Source organism: Trichomycterus rosablanca, chromosome 12 (genome assembly GCF_030014385.1).
Source record: "Trichomycterus rosablanca isolate fTriRos1 chromosome 12, fTriRos1.hap1, whole genome shotgun sequence".
In the NCBI taxonomy this organism is placed as follows: Eukaryota; Metazoa; Chordata; class Actinopteri; order Siluriformes; family Trichomycteridae; genus Trichomycterus; species Trichomycterus rosablanca.
In genome coordinates this window covers 794,701-814,505 of record NC_085999.1, presented here as the reverse complement: position 1 = coordinate 814,505, position 19,805 = coordinate 794,701, and the positions used below count along the sequence as shown (strand labels likewise).

Here is a 19,805-nt window from a genome sequence, read left to right as displayed (position 1 = left end):
TAGTTAAATATTAAATAAACAATAAAAATGTATACATTGCACCCGTTTCACAAGTTTATTAGAACATGTTACAAACTATGCAGCGGTAGCTCAGCAGTTAAGGTACTTTACTAGTAATCAGAATGGTTCTGGTTCAAGCTCCACCACTTTGGGCCTAAGTTGCCACTGTTGGCCCATGAGCACGACCCTGATCTTATAAAACCTTAATTCTGCATTAATTGTAAGTCGTTTTGTATACGAGCGCCCACTAAATAAATGCCACAGTGTAAATGTAATTGCATGTTTGGTCAGGCGGGTGTCATCTCGTCCTCTGTTTAGGAATCCTCCCGACTTTGGGAATTTTCACCCTGAACGTCTGTCTGTTCTCCTGAAATAAATGAGAAAACACACTTGTTTATACTGTACAGTTATTATTTTGTTGTTTTTTTATTAATATTTGTGTTCATCATTCGCCATTAGAAGAAGAGCTTGATGGCACAGTAGGTAGACTGGGTGCCACACATCAGCGTGGGACCTGGTGATCTGGGTTTGATCCTCGCCTCAGGTCAGTGTTTGTGAGGCGTTTCGTATCGTTTCTCTGTGGTAAGGTGAATGTAAGGTGAGTGTTGCCCTACAATAAATTGGCGCCATGTCCAGTGTGTGTTGGTGCCTTGCATTTTGTTTCTGTCTGGAGCTAGACTCCCTCCGACCCTGACCAGAATGAAGTGGTTAGTAAAAAAATGTTAATTTATTAATGTAATTTATATAATTTATTAATAAGTGGGAAAAGACGGGACTAAAAAGTGGGCGGGGTCTTCGATGCAGTGTACGGCGCCTGTACAGAAGTGGAGGAACGTGGAGATCAGCGCGTGACTCTCCGTGCGCGAGACTGAACTCACGCACCGATCCACCGAAGTACGGGGGGGATAAGGAGGAGTCGGTGGAGCGCTCACGCGTCGGGGGGAGGGCGTGTCAGGAGAATATACCTTCCTCGTACACCATCGGGGTCTCCAGCAGAGGAAGAGGAACTGGCAACGACTAAACTGGGAGAAAAAGTCAGAAAATGAACTCAAATAGAAAAGAAAAAACAAACAGGTAACCAATCTGCTGACTAAAACAAAAAAAAGAGCAGCATGGCAGCCCAGAGTTGGTTTACTCTGTTTATTTTATAGAATTCAGTAATTTACATTGTGTTCTATAGAGCAATATGAAGTGTGTTATTACGCTTTTGTAAAATATTTAGGTAGAAATAACTTTTTTTCCTCATATCTGCTTTATTTTAGTGTTTTACTGAAAAAATGAATCACACTGTGGGTGCTCGGGTGGTTCAGTTCTGCTACCAGCTGGTCGGGCGCCTATAGGTAAAATAATCGGCTTGTCCAAGGAAGAGCGCTCTGTAGGGATTCCTCACAAGTGCTGCAGTTACTCCCTCTGCTGGCTGATCGATAGTGCTGCACAGAGACGGGGGATAATGGAGATCAGTGCGTGACTCTGTGTGTGTGATACAGATCTCTGTATGAACCCGCCCCATGAAAAGTAGCGGTCTGTACTGCACACGTGTCGGATACGACCAGATTTGGAGGTAAATTTGGGAGGGGGGGGCCATACAAAAGGCTAACTGTGTTCACCAGACGTCTTTATGTGGCTACAGTGTGACACAGGATCAGACTTACGAAGCAAATATGGTTACGACACCAGAGCATAACTGTAATTGTTCAATCGTGTTACAATAATCAGTTTGTACTGAGGATAAAGTATTCGTATCTTTCTTTGACTGATCACAGAGATGATGACGGAGTGATGATACCTTTGTGATGGTTGCTGGACGTGGACGTCTCTGGATCTTCCTTCTCGTCAGGCAGGTCGGTGGTGTTCTGGCTCTCTGTTGCCTCCGAGTGTGCCGTTCCCCCTGGTTCTGCACGAGCACAGTGTTAAGCAATTTTAAACAATTTCTATTTTTTTTTATTAGTTTAGAGATGTTATTTCTTGACTCTGTATCCTGTATTTCTGTCCTTACAGAAAACATTCTTGTTTAAACATGAACAACTATGAAAATTACAGTAATTGATGGACTGGAGGTCTGTTAACATGATTACTAAATAAAATTGGCGTGCAGATTTTCAGTAGTTGACTGACCTTCACTGCTTGGTTCTGTTTGGTTCCTCGGTTCACTAAATGATGGAGATCTTGATGTCTGGAGGTTCTTCAGCTCTGCGAAGCTTTCCTCTGTTTCTACAGAAGCAAGTTCAGTTTCACGTAATTGAATTAATTTAGTTTTATGCACATTTTGGGTCAAAATACCCATAAATGTGGTAAAATAATAAAAGAGATGATCATAGAGACGACTGTTCACCTTTCTACTCAACACTGACCCAAAGCATAAAGCCAAAACAACACTGGAGTGACCTTGGGGCAAGTCTATGTGTGAAGGTCTTTAAATGGCCCAGACTTAAACCTCACTGAACCTCTGAGAAGAAGAAGGAAAACAGCAGTTCACAGACTCTCATCCTCTAATCTGAGGAGGCTTTAGAGGAACCGTCATGAAGAATGGGATAAACTGCCCAAATTCAGATGTGCAGAGCTTGTGGGACGTATATAAGAAGACTCAGAGCTGTAAATGCAGCCAGAGCGTCACTTTAGCTTTTTTATGGGCGATGATGGGTAAAAGGGCCAACCTTGGCCGACCGGGTGCTAACACGGATGGGGTGGGAGGGTCGTAGGGGTTCTGCATAAGTGCTGCAGTTACTCCCTCTGCTGGCTGATCGATGGTGCTGCTATGAACCTGCCTGGTGCAGGTGAAAAGAAGCGGTTGGTTAGTCACGACTCTCCTCGGCCAGATGTGGTCAGCAGCAGTAAAGTGAATTATTTTACCTAGTGGATCAGGCCCGTCCTCGTCCTCTCCGGTAACGTCCCCGTTACGTGCACTGATGTGGCTGAAGATGAGCTGGATGTTCTCCTGGGCGTGCTGAGCGCTCGAGGAACCATGAACCGCGTTCTCCAGGACGTCTTTAGCGAAGCGAGCTCTCAGGGACGACGGCGCCGTCTCTCTGGCTTTACTGGGATCGGTGGGTCCCATCAGCGCCCTCCAGTCCTCCACCGCGTTCTGTTTAGTCAGAACCAGAAACGTGCACGAGCCGCTGGAGGAGAAAAAACATACAAATATATCGAGTCAGGGAGCGAAACTGAGGTTTATATGTGTCGTGTTTAGTTAAAAGTAAAATATAATAATTTAGTGAATGCTAATGTAACCAGCCCACATGTAGAAGATTATTTACTCTGACTCAGTATTACTGTTTGTTGTTTGTTGTAAATATACAGTGGAATCTCAGTTTAACGGACCTCTATTTAATAGACAAAATCTGGAAAACTGAATGTCCGGTCCGATTGTTTAAATTCTCGTGAGAAGCGTCCTGAGACCGACCAGCAGTTCAGTAATTGTCCACTAGTCGGTGCTTGTTTCTCTGTTTACATGAGTGAGAGGATTTATTTTGTCGGGAGGCTCGCTCAGTTCTCGCCTTTTCTCTGTGTTTTATGCTTCATTTTTGTAAGTTCTAGAGCTCAGTTCTGCACCAGTAACCACCAGCAAAGCTTTAGACATAGAATAAGAGTCCCCGCTATACCATCACGGCAAAAATAAATAAATAAATACATAAATAAATACATAAATAAATAAATACATAAATACATAAATACATAAATAAATAAATACATAAATACTTAAATAAATACATAAATAAATAAATAAATAAATACAAATAAACAAATACTTAAATACATAAATAAATACATAAATAAACACATAAATAAATAAATAAATATATAAATAAATACAAAAATAAATAAATACATAAATACATAAATTAATAAATACATAACTAATTAAATACATTTTCCTACAGAAGAACCAACAACTTTGAATTCACAATCAGTTTTTAATGTGTTTTCCTTCCAATTGTCCTACCAGTTTAGTCGTATCCAATTCCCTGATTGTCGTGACCCCCTCCATGCAGCACCGACCGCTTCTTTTCACCTGCACGGGGTGAAATATGGAGATCTGTATTGTGCACGGAGAGTCACACACTGATCTCCATTATCCCCCGTCTCTGTGCAGCTCCATCGATCAGCCAGCAGAGGGCGTAACTGCAGCAGTTTGTAACTGAGGAACCGCTATGACCGTCCCTCCCGCATACCAGCTACTCCTTGTCTTTGTAGCCGCCCAGATGGCTAATAGCAGAGCTGATATTCGAACCCATGAGCTTGAGATATTGAACCTTGCAGTCAGCAGTTTGATCCACACTGATCAGAGTGGAGAATGTAATAATCCTTTAGTAAAATAATTGTGGTGTGTGATCTCACCGACACATGTAGTCCAGGAGCCGGCTGAAGTGTTCCTGAGTCCTGTGTTCTCTGTAGAACTCCTGGACCTGTTCTCGGGTCAGAACTCGGTCCTGCTGCTGGCTGATGGTGAAGCCGTTAGCTCTGATCTCTCTCAGGATTTCCTCTGTGGAGCAGAAACACCAAATAAATCCACAGTTTCATCTGCAGGTTTGGTCAACTCCAGGGTTTGAATTTTGACAGTGGTCACCCATACCCCCTTCCTGGTTACCTCTGTGCTCCTCTGATGTGTCAGGTTTGATAAGAGCCAGCGTGGACTCCACGGGGAAGAAGAAGCTGATCTCCCGCTCGGCTTCCTCCAAAGTCTCACTTCCATAGAGCTGGTTCACATACTCGCCCCCCACTGGGAACCTAACACACACATACACGTTCTTATTAAACTGAATTAGTGGGTAAATGACCTCCACTACTGACCGTGGAGGGTCGTGACTAACACACGCCCCCTCTGTCTGTGTGCAGCACCGACTGCTTCTTTTCACCTGCACCAGGCGGGTTCACACGGAGATCCGTATCACACACCGATCTCCATTATCCCCCATCTCTGTGCAGCACCATCGATCAGCAGCAGTGATGAGGAAACCCTACAGCCCTCCCTCCCTCGGACCAGCCAATCATTTACTTATACTGTACAGAAGCATTTAGTTTAAACCTAATAAAACATACAATTTGTACCTCTGTGGTTGTGTCAGTTCTGCCTGTGTTGGGTCTGAGGGTACCAGCAGATTCCTCCAGTGCTCCACAGCTCCATGTTTTGTCAGGACCAGGACCAGCACTGGACCACTACAATCAACAACAACATTATCAACTACAACAATTACAACAAATGGAAAACATAAACATGAAACGGTAAATTATTTTCTCTACATTGCTTTATGTTTGGTGTGATGGGGTGTGAAAGGTGTGTATCAGAGCTACACGATGACGTTTGGTCTCTGGACGGTGGAGATGTTCACAGAGGTCTCAGAGGTGTGTGTGTGCATTTTGCATTGATTTGCCTTTTAATATTGCCGGGCAAGAGATAGAACAAGGTACGGCCATGACCCTCTAAAACTGGTGTCTGGTGTGGGATAGGAGAGATTTAATTAGTTTGTGGGAATTGGTTACTACTACATTTACATGTTTGGCATTTAGTGGACATGTTTATCCAAAGCTCTTGAGGGTTAAGGGCCCAACAGTGGCAATCTAACAGATGTGGGGCTTGAACCAGCAACCTTTCGATTACTAGCCCTGAACCACTGAGCCACCACTGCCTACTACTACTAAAATTTGGACAGTGGGATGCATTTATTAATCCAACTGACAGTAAAAACAAAAATCCACTCTGTGTTCATAAATGAGTTTTAATGATTTTATTTTATTTAAATGTAGACATTTCAGAAGCAATATAGCACGTAATTCAGTTCTTTCACCATCTACTGTACATTATATTGTGGAAAGATTCAGGGAATCTGTAGAGATCTCAGTCTGTGTAGGCAAATCCTAGAATTGCAACTGAATGTGTGTGACCTTAGAGCCATCATGCTACTGTGATACGTACTTCAGAAAACCGTTGTCACTTGACACAGTCTATTGCTGCATCAAGAAATGCAACCTAAAACTTTATTATGCAGAGAGAAAGTTGGACATCAATTCTATACAAAAACACAAAAGTTCTCTGCCTAAGAGCTCCATCTCGAATGGTAGTGTGGTCAGATGAGTTTATGTAAATCAGTTTTGTATGTAGATGCTTCAGAAGGATCTGATTTGGTTACCTGGTCATTTTGGTGAGGAGGGAGGGAAAGTCGTTCTCATCTTGGTGTTGGGAATAGAACCGACGCACTTGTTCCTCTGTTAGCGTCACTTCCTTCTGCATCACCACTGTAAATCCGGCTTCCTGGATTCCTGCTAGAGTCTCCTCTGCCAAAAAAGTGTATTAGATAAATATGATTGGCTCTTGTATTAGAAGAATCTTGTATTTTATGAGCTACAGCTACCATTCAGATGCACCTTGTGGATATACAATTACTGACTGTAGGCAGTTTTTTGCACTGTGCAGTTTGCTATCCCCTCCATCCCTCTATTTATTTATGAAATACACTGATCAGATGTTATTTGGGTGGCCTATCAGGTGCTAGTAAAAGTGCACCAACCAAAAAATATGAAGCTATTGTTGTCCTGTGATGTGGAACCGTCCACTAATAAAGGATTATTTTAATAAATTAACTAAAAGCTTTTGATTTTAATTGACTATTATATAAACGATCATTGTTTTCTGAGGTTTGGGCACGTGGTGATGAATATTTTCACTTTTAAACGTTTTGCTATAAAGGTTCTATAGCTGAGGGTACGATATGAAATCTGCTCTGCCCGAGTTATATAAGCATGTCCAGATTCCTCTCCCCTCGTCTCTCTGCATGCGTGTGCCCGTGGCTTGTATTTCCGTGCTCCTGGCACATGCCTCTGTTTTCCCTGGCGGCGTCGGGCCCGATCAGTGCCAGCGTCCTCTCCGCGGGCGCAGGTTCCGGTTCTGCGGGTCTGAAGTTGGGGAAGAAGAAGGCCAGCTCCCTGCCGGCGTCCTCGGCATCACGACTGCCGTGGAGAGCGTCGAGGAGGTTCTCTGTGCCGTACTGAGCCCGCAGACTGGAAAATAAAGGAAAGAAATTAACCAAACCGTCAAGGGAAAGAATCTGTGATAAAGAGGAGAAATGAGAAGGTCCAGGAGGAGGAGAAATGGACGGAAAAGGAACCCAGAGATGTTTGTGTGTTTGAGAGAAATTAAAAGAACATTTAATTATAACAGACAATCAGTTTATCGAGAGGAGAAACATAGAATAAGAACGTGTGAGAGAGAGAGAGAGAGAGAGAGAAGAAGAAGAAGCAGATGGTTGGACTGCTGGTACTCAGCGAGAACCTGGAGAAGCGGAAGCTGGGGAGAAGCTCAGGACGTGTTCTGTTAAATCTGTTAACACGTAAATCTGTCAGAACAATATGAGACCGTCTCACTAACAGCACACCGCCGTCCCTCGGCCTCCGATTTCACGCTATTAGACACTAACGAACCTCGAAACAAGAACATCATGACGTATAAATTCGTCTAACAAGCACGTTATTACAGGAGCGCTCCGGGTTTTTAATCTAATCACTATTTAAGACACACACTGGAGTTAGAAAGGATTTGTGTTGTGGATTTAATTTTAATAGATTTAAATCTACAATCACGGTTCCAATCGACATCTAATCACCCGACATGATCAGATTTTATTCACAATATATTAAAAACCAAAAACTAAAATGTCAGCTCCGCGACCAATCGGCTGGGCGCCCTCTAGCGGACACAATCAACAGTGCAGCAGACAACATCGGCCACTAGTCTGCTGGGTGGGAAAAGATGGGACTGAAAAGTGGGCGGGGTCTTTGAGGTTGTGTAAGGACTCTGGTTAGTAGCCCGAGGCGCTCAGCGCGTGACTCTCCGAAGTACGGGGGGATAAGAAGGGGTCGGTGGGAGGGCGTGTCAGGAGGATATACCCTCCTCGTACACCATTAGGGTCTCCAGCAGAGGAAGAGGAACTGGCTACGACTAAACTGGGAGAAAATGCAGAAAACAAGTCCAAGGATCCGTCTGTGGATGTCCAAGATCGAACTGTAGGACGGAAAAGATCAAAGAAGGATAGAAAGACTTTAAGAGTTCCGAGGACCACAGTGGCCTCGATTATTTTCATATAGAAGAAGCTGGCACGACATTAAACCCGTTTAGTCGGGCATCCGGGCAAGAGGGGTCAAGGAGGTAAAACAGAACTCATTAAAAGAGCTCCAAAAGATGGGAGGAACCTGTTGGATACGGAAACCACTGTTGAGTAAAGACGTTGTATATGGTGCTATTGACCGGTCATGAGTCCGCATGGACATGATTCAGCCTTTGTGATGTGCGCTTGTCAGTGCGCTCTCAGTGCAGGTCCCAGACCCGGATAGAAATAGGAGGGCTGCATCAGGAAGGCTCCGGTATTTAGGCGTCGCCACAGTGAATTTAATCCACATACCAGACATGGACTTGGTTTTTACACCGGATGCCCATGCAGACGCCCGTTTGGCTGATAGCACCGCTGAGATTCGAACCCTGAAACCCCAATTCTACATCACCAACTCTGGTCTGTATGATTTTAAACGGGGTGTGGTCGGTACCTCTGTGGACTCTCTCTCTTAGCCTCTTCCATATGTGCCGGCCCCAGGAACTCCTGCCAGGCCGAGATGACATCACTTCCTTCGTGCTTAGAAAGGACCAGAACATGGGCGGGGCCGCTGGACATGAACTGGATCAGATCCTCGAAGTAAGGCTGAGAACACACACACACACACACACACACACACACAGTAAATGTGAGGTTCTCATGAGGTACTAATGATCTACGTCAGAGCTGAACTGAAGCTGCAGACTAAGCAGAATCACACACACACACACACACACACACACACTCACACACACAGCAGCTCTATAATTGTGTGTCCCAACAAGCAGGTTAGATTGAAGTTAGATTAACCCTGGCCTCAGACTAAACCTGGTCTCAGATTAACTCTGGTCTCAGATTAAAGCCTCAAGTCTAGATTAAATTCAACCTCTTTTATTCTAGATTTTGGCTGTTTGTGGTTTTACACTCTTGGTTCCAGTCGTGGTAATAGAGGAGATTAGATCTGGACCCCGGAGCAGCAGTGTGTGGAGAACGTGACGATACCTCTGATGATTTGTGCTGGTAAAGCTGCTGAGCCTCGGACTCGCTCAGCGTTCTCTCCTCACCGACCAGAATCTCAAATCCTGCCTCCTCAATCTGAATCAAAAATCACTCAGATTAATAATCTGGATCTTTATTCACAGTCAAAGTATCACAACCACGAGGAAACACAAAACCTGTTTATTTAAACGGTGAGGAAAAGGTTTTACAACACCTATATCACCCGTCCAACTAAATACCTGCTGCAGTGGTTAAATGTTCACCTTTTTAATATTCAGTCTTAATGCAAGACACATGTTAGCACTGATATAATGTTTTTACAAAATGGAAAAATGAAGCATCAATAAGTATTAATCCCAGCACAGGGGTTAAATAAATGATTTAAACACATACTGTACGTTTTATCCTGAATTATTTTAGACATTCAGCAGTTTAAGATGATTTATTTGTTGGTGTGAATCATCTATAATTGGTGGTTTATTAATTCCTTTTATTCATTATTATTGACTGTAACTGCTGACCTCTCTGTGCTGCAGATACATACCTGACAGCACCGTACAAAATACACTAAAGATTCACAAACAAAACCATAAACTTTACGGTGTAAATAAACTTTAATTTTATAAATTTTATTAATTCGTCTTAATATACCAGGGATCTTCAGAAAGTTTCCTCACATGTATATTGTGGTTATAAGCGGTGAGGGAGGAGGAGGAGGAATCGGGCGTGTCTGAGAGACGCTTATAGTCCTGATTTCCACCTTTTTGGTTCTGTTCTGTTTGGTTCTGTTCTGTTTGGTTCTGTTTGGTTTTGTTCTGTTTGGTTTTGTTCTGTTTGGTTTTGTTCTGTTTGGTTTTGTTCTGTTCGGTTTTGTTCTGTTCTGTTTGGTTCTGGTTTGTTTGGTTTTGTTCTGTTTGGTTCTGTTCTGTTTGGTTCTGTTCTGTTTGGTTTTGTTCTGTTCTGTTTGGTTCTGTTCTGTTTGGTTTGGTTCTGTTTGGTTTGGTTCTGTTCTGTTTGGTTCTGTTCTGTTTGGTTTTGTTCTGTTTGGTTTTGTTCTGTTTGGTTTGGTTCTGTTCTGTTTGGTTCTGTTCTGTTTGGTTTTGTTCTGTTTGGTTTTGTTCTGTTTGGTTTTGTTCTGTTTGGTTTTGTTCTGTTTTGTTCTGTTTGGTTTTGTTCTGTTTGGTTTTGTTCTGTTTGGTTTTGTTCTGTTTGGTTCTGTTCTGTTTGGTTCTGTTCTGTTTGGTTTTGTTCTGTTTGGTTTTGTTCTGTTCTGTTTGGTTCGGTTCTGTTTGGTTTTGTTCTGTTCTGTTTGGTTCTGTTCTGTTTGGTTTGGTTCTGTTCTGTTTGGTTCTGTTCTGTTTGGTTTTGTTCTGTTTGGTTTTGTTCTGTTTGGTTTGGTTCTGTTCTGTTTGGTTTTGTTCTGTTTGGTTTTGTTCTGTTTGGTTTTGTTCTGTTTGGTTTTGTTCTGTTTTGTTCTGTTTGGTTTTGTTCTGTTTGGTTTTGTTCTGTTTGGTTTTGTTCTGTTTGGTTTTGTTCTGTTTGGTTCTGTTCTGTTTGGTTCTGTTCTGTTTGGTTTTGTTCTGTTTGGTTTTGTTCTGTTCTGTTTGGTTCTGTTCTGTAGTAATCAGTCGTGACTGAGAGACGCTTATAGTCCGGATTTAGGTCCATCTGATTGCCACCTTTGTGAAAGAAGCTTTAAGGGGAAGAAGATTTTCATGTGATGATGATGTGAAAGCACCGGCGCATCAGTTTTTGCAGACGGTATTAAAAAGTTGGTACGACGCTGGAGAAATGCACCGGAAGGCGACAATGTAGAAAAGTGATGAAGTTTGTTTTAAAATTCTTAATAAATAGAAATAAAATAGTGCTGAAACTTGTTGAAGACCCTGGTATATTATAGTATTTTATACTGCGTTTGCACCTTTGTCATGATCTCGTTCGTATTTCCTTGTGTAACCGCGTCTGGTTTAATAACGGCCACCGTGTACGATCTGTCAACAGCAACTATAAGAAAGAAAATAAAATAAAGATGATAAAATGATTCAGACTGGAGTGTAAATGAGAGTAAAATACTGTGAGTACCGGTAACGTCTCCATCAGTCTGTTCAGCGTTTATATTTTCCTTCTGTTCTTCTTCAGCCAGTTTATTCTCCTTCACCTGAGACGATACGGAACATAAAAAACTACCTGCAATAACCGGTTTAGTTTTCAGTGTAGAAAAATGTGCTAAAATGAGGTGTTCCTGTTAGGGACGTAACGATGCACCACAAGACAGTTAAAAATTGATGTGTAACGATTCAAATCTGTAATTCATGTATAATGATTGGATATTCACTTTAAACAGCAGAGGGCGCTGGCGCTATTCACGTCACTACAGGGTTGCCAGGTTCGGAATTTTCCAGCCAAATGTATTTATGTGAGGAGACTTTCTTTATTTGTATTATTCATTTATTTATTTAATGTGGGATTTATTAGATTTCAGTTTGTTTTACACTAATAAGGGAAATGTGCAGCATCGTTTTACGTAGTTTGTACCTCCCTCAGAAATAAAAGGACGTTCATTATTTAGATCAATAAAAGATAATCACAAATACAGGATTTTATTTTATTTTTTAAGAGAAATAATAAAAGGAATCTTTGTCATAATTTGTCTTCAACTTAATTTTGTTTAAATAATCGGAAAAAAATCGTAGCTGAACCCAGTATCGTGAATCGTATTACATCGTGGGCAGAGTGTATCGTTACAAACCCCATTTCCAGAAAAGTTGGGACGTACTTTTAATGCTTTATTTAACTAACAAAACTACAAAGAAATGACTTTTAATGTTTCCATGACCAACTTCATTCTAGTTTGTAAATAGAAACAGGTTTAGAATTTGATGCTGTAACAGACTCCAAAAAAGTTCCCGGGTGTGAAAGGTTCCACAGTGAGCAGGTGAGTTGGTACCAGGTGAGGGAATCATGATCAGGATCAGGATCAGTCTGTACAAGCAATGATGGGGCGTGGCTCACCACTGTGTTCCAAACTTCATCAGAGAAAAAGAACATTTCTCAATGCGGGATTATAAATATTTTAAGTGCATAAGCCTGGAAACCACATGTATATCACCACATGTGCACTGAAGACTTTCAGAAAACCGTCGTCACTCAACACAGTCCGCCGCTGCATCAAGAAACGGTCAGATGAGTCCACGGTTCAGCTGGTTTTTGGAAAACCTGATATTAAATTAAATGTGCCAAAGACAAAAACAACATCCAGACTGTTATCAGTGAAAGGTGTGAAAGCCAACGTCTGTAATGGTATGCGGGTGCGTCGGTGCCCACAGCATGGGTGACCTGGTACCACTGATGCAGAGGTGCATGCTGCCATCGAGGCGGCATCTTTTTCGGAAAGTCCACAGTTATTTCATTAGGACGACGCCACGCTTCATTCTCATAGACACAGAGTGCGTGTGCTCGAGCGGCCTGCCTGCAGTCCAGATCTGTCTCCTATAGTAAACGTCTGGCGCATCATGAAGAGGAGAATCAGACGACGGCGAGCACGGACTGTTGAGCAGCTGACTCTGATATCCAGCAGGAATGGAGCAACCATTAGTGTCCTCAGTTCCCAACACATTAAAAAGTAGAAATGAATAGGAACGCTGATGGAACACAGGGGGAAACACAGGGAGGAAAACACCCCCGTCCGAGTCTGTTACAGGGATCGAATTCTAAACGTGTTTTTATTTACAAACTACAGTGAAGTTGATCAGTGAAACATTAGAAATTAAATAAAGATGGAAGAGAATGAAACACGTCACACATTCTTCTTTTTACTGTGTTTTACTAAACGTCCCAACTTTAACTGGAAATGTGGTTTGTTTTTTGCTGTGATTTGGACTACATGTCTGTGTTTTGGGTGGTTGGTTCTCACCACGCTGCGCTCGGCGCCCTGTTCCATCACCCGTTTCTCCTTGGCCAGCTCTTCCACCACCATCTTCTGCAGAAGAGGCGCATTTGCCCCCCGTAACAGCGCCACCAGCACCCCCCCCTGCACCAGTCAATCAAACACAAAACACTTACAGCACAACAGTATTCATTATCACGTCTGATCAATCAAGATCGTCTCGGGTAGTGCGGGTGTCTGCTGATAACCTCACTATGGCTTACTGTCGGTGAGGGGTTTGGCATGTTCTCACCCTGCCTACTGTTGTGTTTTCTTTAAGGAATTCTAATTTCCATTGATTTGCCCGTAGGTGGATTGTCTACTCTAAACTGTCCCTAGTGTTACTGTACAGAGTAGATGTAGCTTAAAACTGGCACCTTAGTGCACATGGGACTGGGTGGCACAGCAGTAAGGTTCACTGTTTCCCTACTGCTGAGATCTGGAGGTGCAGGGTTGAATCTCAGTGGTGCTATCGGCCGGTTGGGCGTCTGCATGTATAAGATTGGCTTATATCTGAAATATGGGTGTAAATTTCGGGTTCATCAGTCTTTTATAATGAAAATGTATTTAATATTTTGAGCTCTCGGGTTTGAAACTTAGCTCTGCTATCAGCCGGCCGGGCGCCTACACAGACGCATGATTGAGTGTGTCTGTATGTGGTAGGACAAGGGCTGAAACAGGGTTCCGTATTTAGGTGTCGCCACAGAAGGTCTGGTCCTCATACCAGACCCGGTACAGTTTTTACCCCGGATGCCCCTCCTGATGCAACCCTACTTCTATCCGGGTTTGGGACCTGCACTGAGAGCGCACTGACAAGTGCACCTCCCACTGACTGGGCTGTTTTGGCCAGTCATGTCCGTGCAGACGCCTGACTGGCCACTAGCACCGCTCATTTCAGAAAATTCCACCACCAATCATTTGGGACCATGTTGGCCGCTACATGTTGGCTTCTGGCGCCTGATTTCTGACCCCTAGGGTTGGAGCTGCCCACCCTGATCATAAACAAAGGAGCAGAGCTTGGTTGTTCTAGGTGATAGAAACGTGTTGTGATCAGGGATGTTGGGTTGCTGTCGTTCTGCCTCTCTTGTCCGATCACTCAGGTTTGATGACGGTGGGGGAGGTGGGTGCTGATGCCCTGTGAAAGCCTTCATGACCTTGTTACCTGCTCACTCTCAGTTTGGTGCTGGAGTCTAAAGCTGCTCTCTGCAAGACTGATATTTTACTTTTAACGATTTCACATTGTAACGACATCTTCTGTTGTTTTACCCCAAGTTGGTTCTGATGGAAACCTGTTTACCCACCCGAGGTTTAAGCCTTGAAGTCGAGACTGCCGTGTCAACAATGCTGCTCCTGCTAGATGTGACGGGTACATGGCGTGTTCTCACTACGGACTTTATCAAAAACTGAACTGAATATTGAATAACACCAATTGTTTACATTATTATTATTATTATTTGTGCTAGTTATAACTTTTAGTTCAATTAAATTTTGTGTTTGTATGATTGTGTAAATCCTATTTATTTAAATGATCCTCCAGGCCACCCGAGAATGACGGGGGTCCCTGCTGAGTCTGGTTCCTCTTAAGGTTGACTTGACCTGCATGACGGCATTCCAAGGAGTAAAAACGTCCTTTAAGCAAAGGTGGGCACTACCCTGAAGTTTTATTAAATAATAATATTGATACCCTGTTGATTATGGACTTACAGCATAGAAGAGGAAGGTCGGCTCGCACTTCCCTCTGTACTTCTCCAGCTCTTCAATACTGTCAGCTTCAGCCTGAACAGAACAGTTTCAGTGATTGTATATCCCAGATCAGAAAACATCCACTTGTACCCCGTCTGCACACCGACGACCACGTCGTGTAAAATAATCGCGAGCTTACGATGGCGAAGTGTAACAGGTCGTCTCCCAGCTCGTTCTTGATTTTTCGGAACAGGCTCACGACGGCGCGGCAGGGTCCACACCACTGCTGGAACACATCCACCACTGACAGAGAGACACAGCAGAGAGGCATTCATAACACGGTAAAATCAGGAGTCTGATCCACTCATACCAGCACAACACACACTAACACACCAGCACCACGTCAGTGTCACTGCAGAATTAAATCGCCCCAATCTCTAAAGCTCAGTACAAATATAAACGTTTTTTTTATTTTTTATTTAAACATTATCTAAATGTATTTTTACCTGTTAAACCTTTGATCTCCAGCATCTCCAGCCACTGCTCATCATTACTGATGGACATCTGGAACGCAAATAAAATTCTACTGTTATTATTGATCATAATTAAAATAACACACAATTCATACATATGCTCACCAGGTATTGTATTAGCTGCACCTGTTATACAGACAAACACTGTAGGTATACACTTACTGACTGTAGCCTTTGGTCACAGTCTATTAGAAGTTTGGTATGTTTGGCAACCTGACAGACGTGGGGCTTGAACCAGTAACCTTCAGACTAGTCCTTTATCTTAACTTTTAGCTACCACTGCCCACAGTGGTACTCTCTGTAGCTTCTGGACCCACAGCAAACTAGAACCTGGTATCTCAGTGGTCCTGGACTAGTAATCAGAAGGTCAATAGTTTAAGCCCTGCTACTGTTAAGTTGTTTGTGGCCCCTGAGCGAGGCCCTTACCTCTGAATTGCTTGTAATCTGAAAAGCGTCTGCTAAATGCTATAAATGACGAGGACTGTAACTACTAATATTACAAACATCTGTTAAAAATCTATTAAAATAAAACAGAACACTCAGATTTACTAGTTCTTGTTGTGTATGAATGATATGAATCGAGTTACCTGTAAATTCATTTCTTTTTTCTTCCCAGCCATCACAAACTCTCTCTGATCAGAAATAAAGCACCTATTTAGAACTAAAACACATTCCTGTATAATTAAATAATAAATCTGATGATGGATTTAGTATTTTACAGCAGATTAAAAGTTCTTTAGTCGTGTTGCAGTAGCAGCGTGTGCTGGTTTAGCGTCCTTGTTTCCTAGCAACATAACAGCCAATCAGGCGCCAGTAGGCGGGACTAACGAGAATCTCAGGTGAGGAAACCCATTGGTCGGTTTTATTGTATTTTAATAAGAAATTCAGCCTAATTTACATTTAATTTAATTATATTGTGTTTGAACCCATAGAAACCCTAAGGTGATGGTAGCTCAGTGGACTTGTAATCTGAAAGTTGCTGGTTCCATCCCCACCAGAGTCAAGTTGCCACTGTTGGACCCCTGAGCGAGGCCCTTAACCCTGAACTGCTCCAGCTGTGAACTGTATTCAGTCAGAACTGTAGGTTGTTGTAAGCGAATGTAAAAGATGTTACACTTGAGCTGTATTACATTCACATTTTCGGCATTTATCAGACAGCTTTATCCAAAGTGACTGACAGTACTGTGACTTTATACAGTGTGAGCAGTTGAGGGTTAAGGGCCTTGCTCAGGGGCCCAACAGCAGCAACCTGGCAGTGATGGGACTTGATTGTTTGTTTGTATATTAGGATTATAATGTCATGTTTTACACTTTGGTTCCATTCATGACAGGACGGTAGTCACTCATTACACAAGATTCATCAGTTCAAGTTTAATATCAAACACAGTCCTGGACAATTTTGTATCTCCAATTTACCTCACTTGCACGTCTTTGGACTGTAGGAGGAAACCCACATGGACACGGGGAGAACATGCAAACTCCACACAGAAAGGACCCAAACCGCCCCACCTGGGGATCGAAGATGATGGGACTTAAACCAGCAACCTTCTGATTACTGGTCCAACCGCTTGGCTACAACAGCCTCTATCAGTATCAGAGATTAAGTGTGTAGTATAAAGTGATGCTGTTGGGGACAGGTAGGGCTAAATTCTCGTTTACATACCGCCACCTTCTGGACAATTACTAAAAATACATGCTCGTTTAAGACATCAAACTTTTTACTATCAAATTCAATATTGTTAAACAGGAATTTTTTTAATATATATTTTATGCATTAAAACATTAAACAAACAAAAGTGCAACAATAAGCAGAATTTTACCACCTTATTACAATTAGTTAGAAATATTTACATCAATGTCAAGGTGGGTGAGTTTACTAAAGGTCTCGGGGGCAAAATTATATATATATAAGACATGAAAATGGTAAAAATATATCATCATAGTAAACACCCTAGACATTCCTGTCACTACAACTAATCTGTTAATCCATGAAAATACTCACTTAATGTCAAATAAATGTCAAAGCCGTAACACTAGAACAGAACATCAAGCAATTAGCTGTTTATTACCACCTTTATTTTTATGGCTGCGCTCCACACAAAACCTCTCAATTATTTTAGCTTATCTTAGGTGGCACAGTTTGATCCCCAGGCGTGGCGGTCCAGGGCCTTTGTGTGTGGAGTTTGCATGTTCTCCCCGTGTCTGAGTGGGTCTCCTCCGGGAGCTCCGGTTTCCTCCCACAGTTCAAAAACATGCAGTCAGGTTAATGTGTTAATATGTCACTTGAATGTGTGTGTGTCTGGCCTGCGATGGACTGGCGCCCTGTCCAGGGTGTTACTGTGTGCCTTGCGCCCATTGAAAAGCTGGGATAGGCTCCAGCACCCCCTGCGACCCTGTTTGGATAAGCGGTTGAGAAAGTGAGTGAGTGCTTATCTTAGTTTAACATGTAAAAAGGATGATTGAGAGTATAATAATAAGTTTGTTTGTTTATCAGGATTATAACGTGATGTTTTACACTTTGGTTCCATTCATGACAGGAACGGTAGCTACTCAAGTCATGGACAATTTAGTATCTCCAATTTACCTCACTTGCATGTCTTTGGACTGTGGGAGGAAACCGAAGCACCTGGGGTAAACCCATGCAGACACGGGGAGAACATGCAAACTCCACACAGAAAGGACCTGGACCATCCCACCTGGGGAGCCACTGTGTCACCCCGTATAATACAAAGAAACACTCAAACTAGAAGAATCATGATATGGTGCTGGAACCTTTTGCACACTCTCTTATGTAGTTGAGGTACTACTGCTTTATCCCACATATTAAAGTGAGTTTAAAATAATCAAACCTACAAGTAATTCGATTTATGACACCTTTAAATATTTGCCAGTCAGGTAGAGAAGAGAAATAAGACAGAGAGAAATTACAAATATGATGAAATCAGATGAAAACAGGACGAGATGGAGACGCTGCAGACGAAAGTAATGAAAGAAGAAAAAAGAGGAAATAAAGGGATGAAAGAAGCAATAAAGTAAATCAGACAGGAAATATGAGGGTCGCTGGGAGCTGAATGTAAAGACAGAGTGTTTACCTTCCTGTGTTAGTGACCGAGGTCTCAGGAGTGCACTGATACATGGTATTTATGCCCTACATTTCTTAATATCATACTTAAACTATTCTCTCTCAATCAGTCCAGCTTATATATCACTCCTAATCATAAAATACTCAGAACTTCAACAGTTTCCTTCCATATTTTCCTCCTTTTTTTGTCAATGTAAAAAACATACAAAGAAAATTTGCAAACTTAACAAACCAAAGCACCGTCTGTCAGTGTGATCTACCCAGGACTGAACTATCATGGGTTTGTGCATGTTTCATTTGTTGTGGGACAGTGGGAGCCTAGTGGGTCATAGCTCTGCTATGCAGCCACTGTTTGGCCCTTGAGCAAGGCCCTTAACCCTGTCTGCTCCAGGGGCGCCGTACGATGGCTGACCCTGCGCTCTGACCCCAGCTTCCAAACAAGCTGGGATATGCGAAGAAAGAATTTCGTTGTACTGTACACCTGTATATGAATATATGACAAATAAAGTATATCTATATATGTATCTATATACTGTATATATTTCTCAACCACAAATTACTTCAGCACTTATTACTGGTAGTGGATGGGTTTATTAAATAAGCAATATTTTACATGAGGAAATCAAAAACTTGGTTTTATTGTTTTATTGTGGCCTGAAAGAGGTGAAAACGGTGGGTTGTGTTTTACACACACACACACACACACACACACACACACACACACACACACACACACACACACACACACACACACACACACACACACACACACACACACACTTAAAGTGTGAAATATCCATAATATATTTGTGCACCTACAGACATTGCAATGATTCTTTAACTGTTAACACATTTATACTTTAGTTTATTAAAGGAAACTTTTAATACAAGTTATTCCAACAAAGAAAGTTAAGTCAAAACTTCAGATATGCTCAAAAATGATGTAAAAATGATAAACAAACACATTTCACTCAGTATCTTTCTGTAATATTATAGCCTGTCAGCCTGTGTTCCCATCAGTTGTTATTGTGGCAGGAACCCTTTACTTTCCAAGTTTGCCCCCCCCCCCATGAATGTTCACATGACCTTAATAATGAAATAGTTCCTAATCTAATTCCAATAAAACATACTGAACAAGCATCTTTTGCGTCACGTAAACCAGCCAACACTGACTTTAAATCCGCTTCTCATGTAACGTTGATGGGATAATCAGTGAGGAAGGAGGAACACACTGCAAACTTCTACACACATGAGCTCCTGGATATCCAAGACTGACTGGTGTTCTGCTCTGATAGCCAGAGGAGACGTAGATGCCAACCTTGCCAATATGAGAGTAGAACCAGATTGCACTTACATCCAAAAGTAATAGAGCTTCAATGCTTTTCAGCTGCATCATCACTCAACAGCCATTTTACAGGCTTTTATATTTCGGATTATATAGTATAACATATTATATATGTTAATATATATAATAATAAGCATAGTGTTATTATTCTTTTGGAAAA

The 19,805-nt window shown here is 42.2% G+C and overlaps 1 protein-coding gene across 3 annotated transcripts; it reads right to left on the bottom strand.

Annotated features, from left to right (window-relative positions):
* Positions 1 to 32: 32 nt before the first annotated feature.
* Positions 33 to 15,993, bottom strand: nme9 (NME/NM23 family member 9). 3 transcript variants are annotated; one of them, XM_063005622.1, is made up of 18 exons: positions 15,806 to 15,988; positions 15,192 to 15,249; positions 14,885 to 14,988; positions 14,707 to 14,778; positions 12,991 to 13,107; positions 11,160 to 11,235; positions 10,999 to 11,081; positions 9,081 to 9,173; positions 8,533 to 8,684; positions 6,812 to 6,993; positions 6,126 to 6,270; positions 5,047 to 5,154; positions 4,586 to 4,725; positions 4,336 to 4,480; positions 2,851 to 3,116; positions 2,116 to 2,211; positions 1,787 to 1,894; positions 33 to 367 (listed from the first exon to the last, which is right to left on the bottom strand). In XM_063005622.1, the coding sequence occupies exons 1-18, from the start codon at positions 15,836 to 15,838 to the stop codon at positions 315 to 317; spliced, it is 2,031 nt and encodes a 676-aa protein (XP_062861692.1). In that variant the 5' UTR covers positions 15,839 to 15,988; the 3' UTR covers positions 33 to 314. The 3 variants fall into 3 exon arrangements, with proteins under 3 accessions (XP_062861692.1, XP_062861694.1, XP_062861693.1); XM_063005623.1 differs by lacking the exon at positions 33 to 367 and adding an exon at positions 1,221 to 1,430 and having other exon boundaries at positions 15,806 to 15,993; XM_063005624.1 differs by lacking the exon at positions 12,991 to 13,107.
* Positions 15,994 to 19,805: the final 3,812 nt, after the last annotated feature.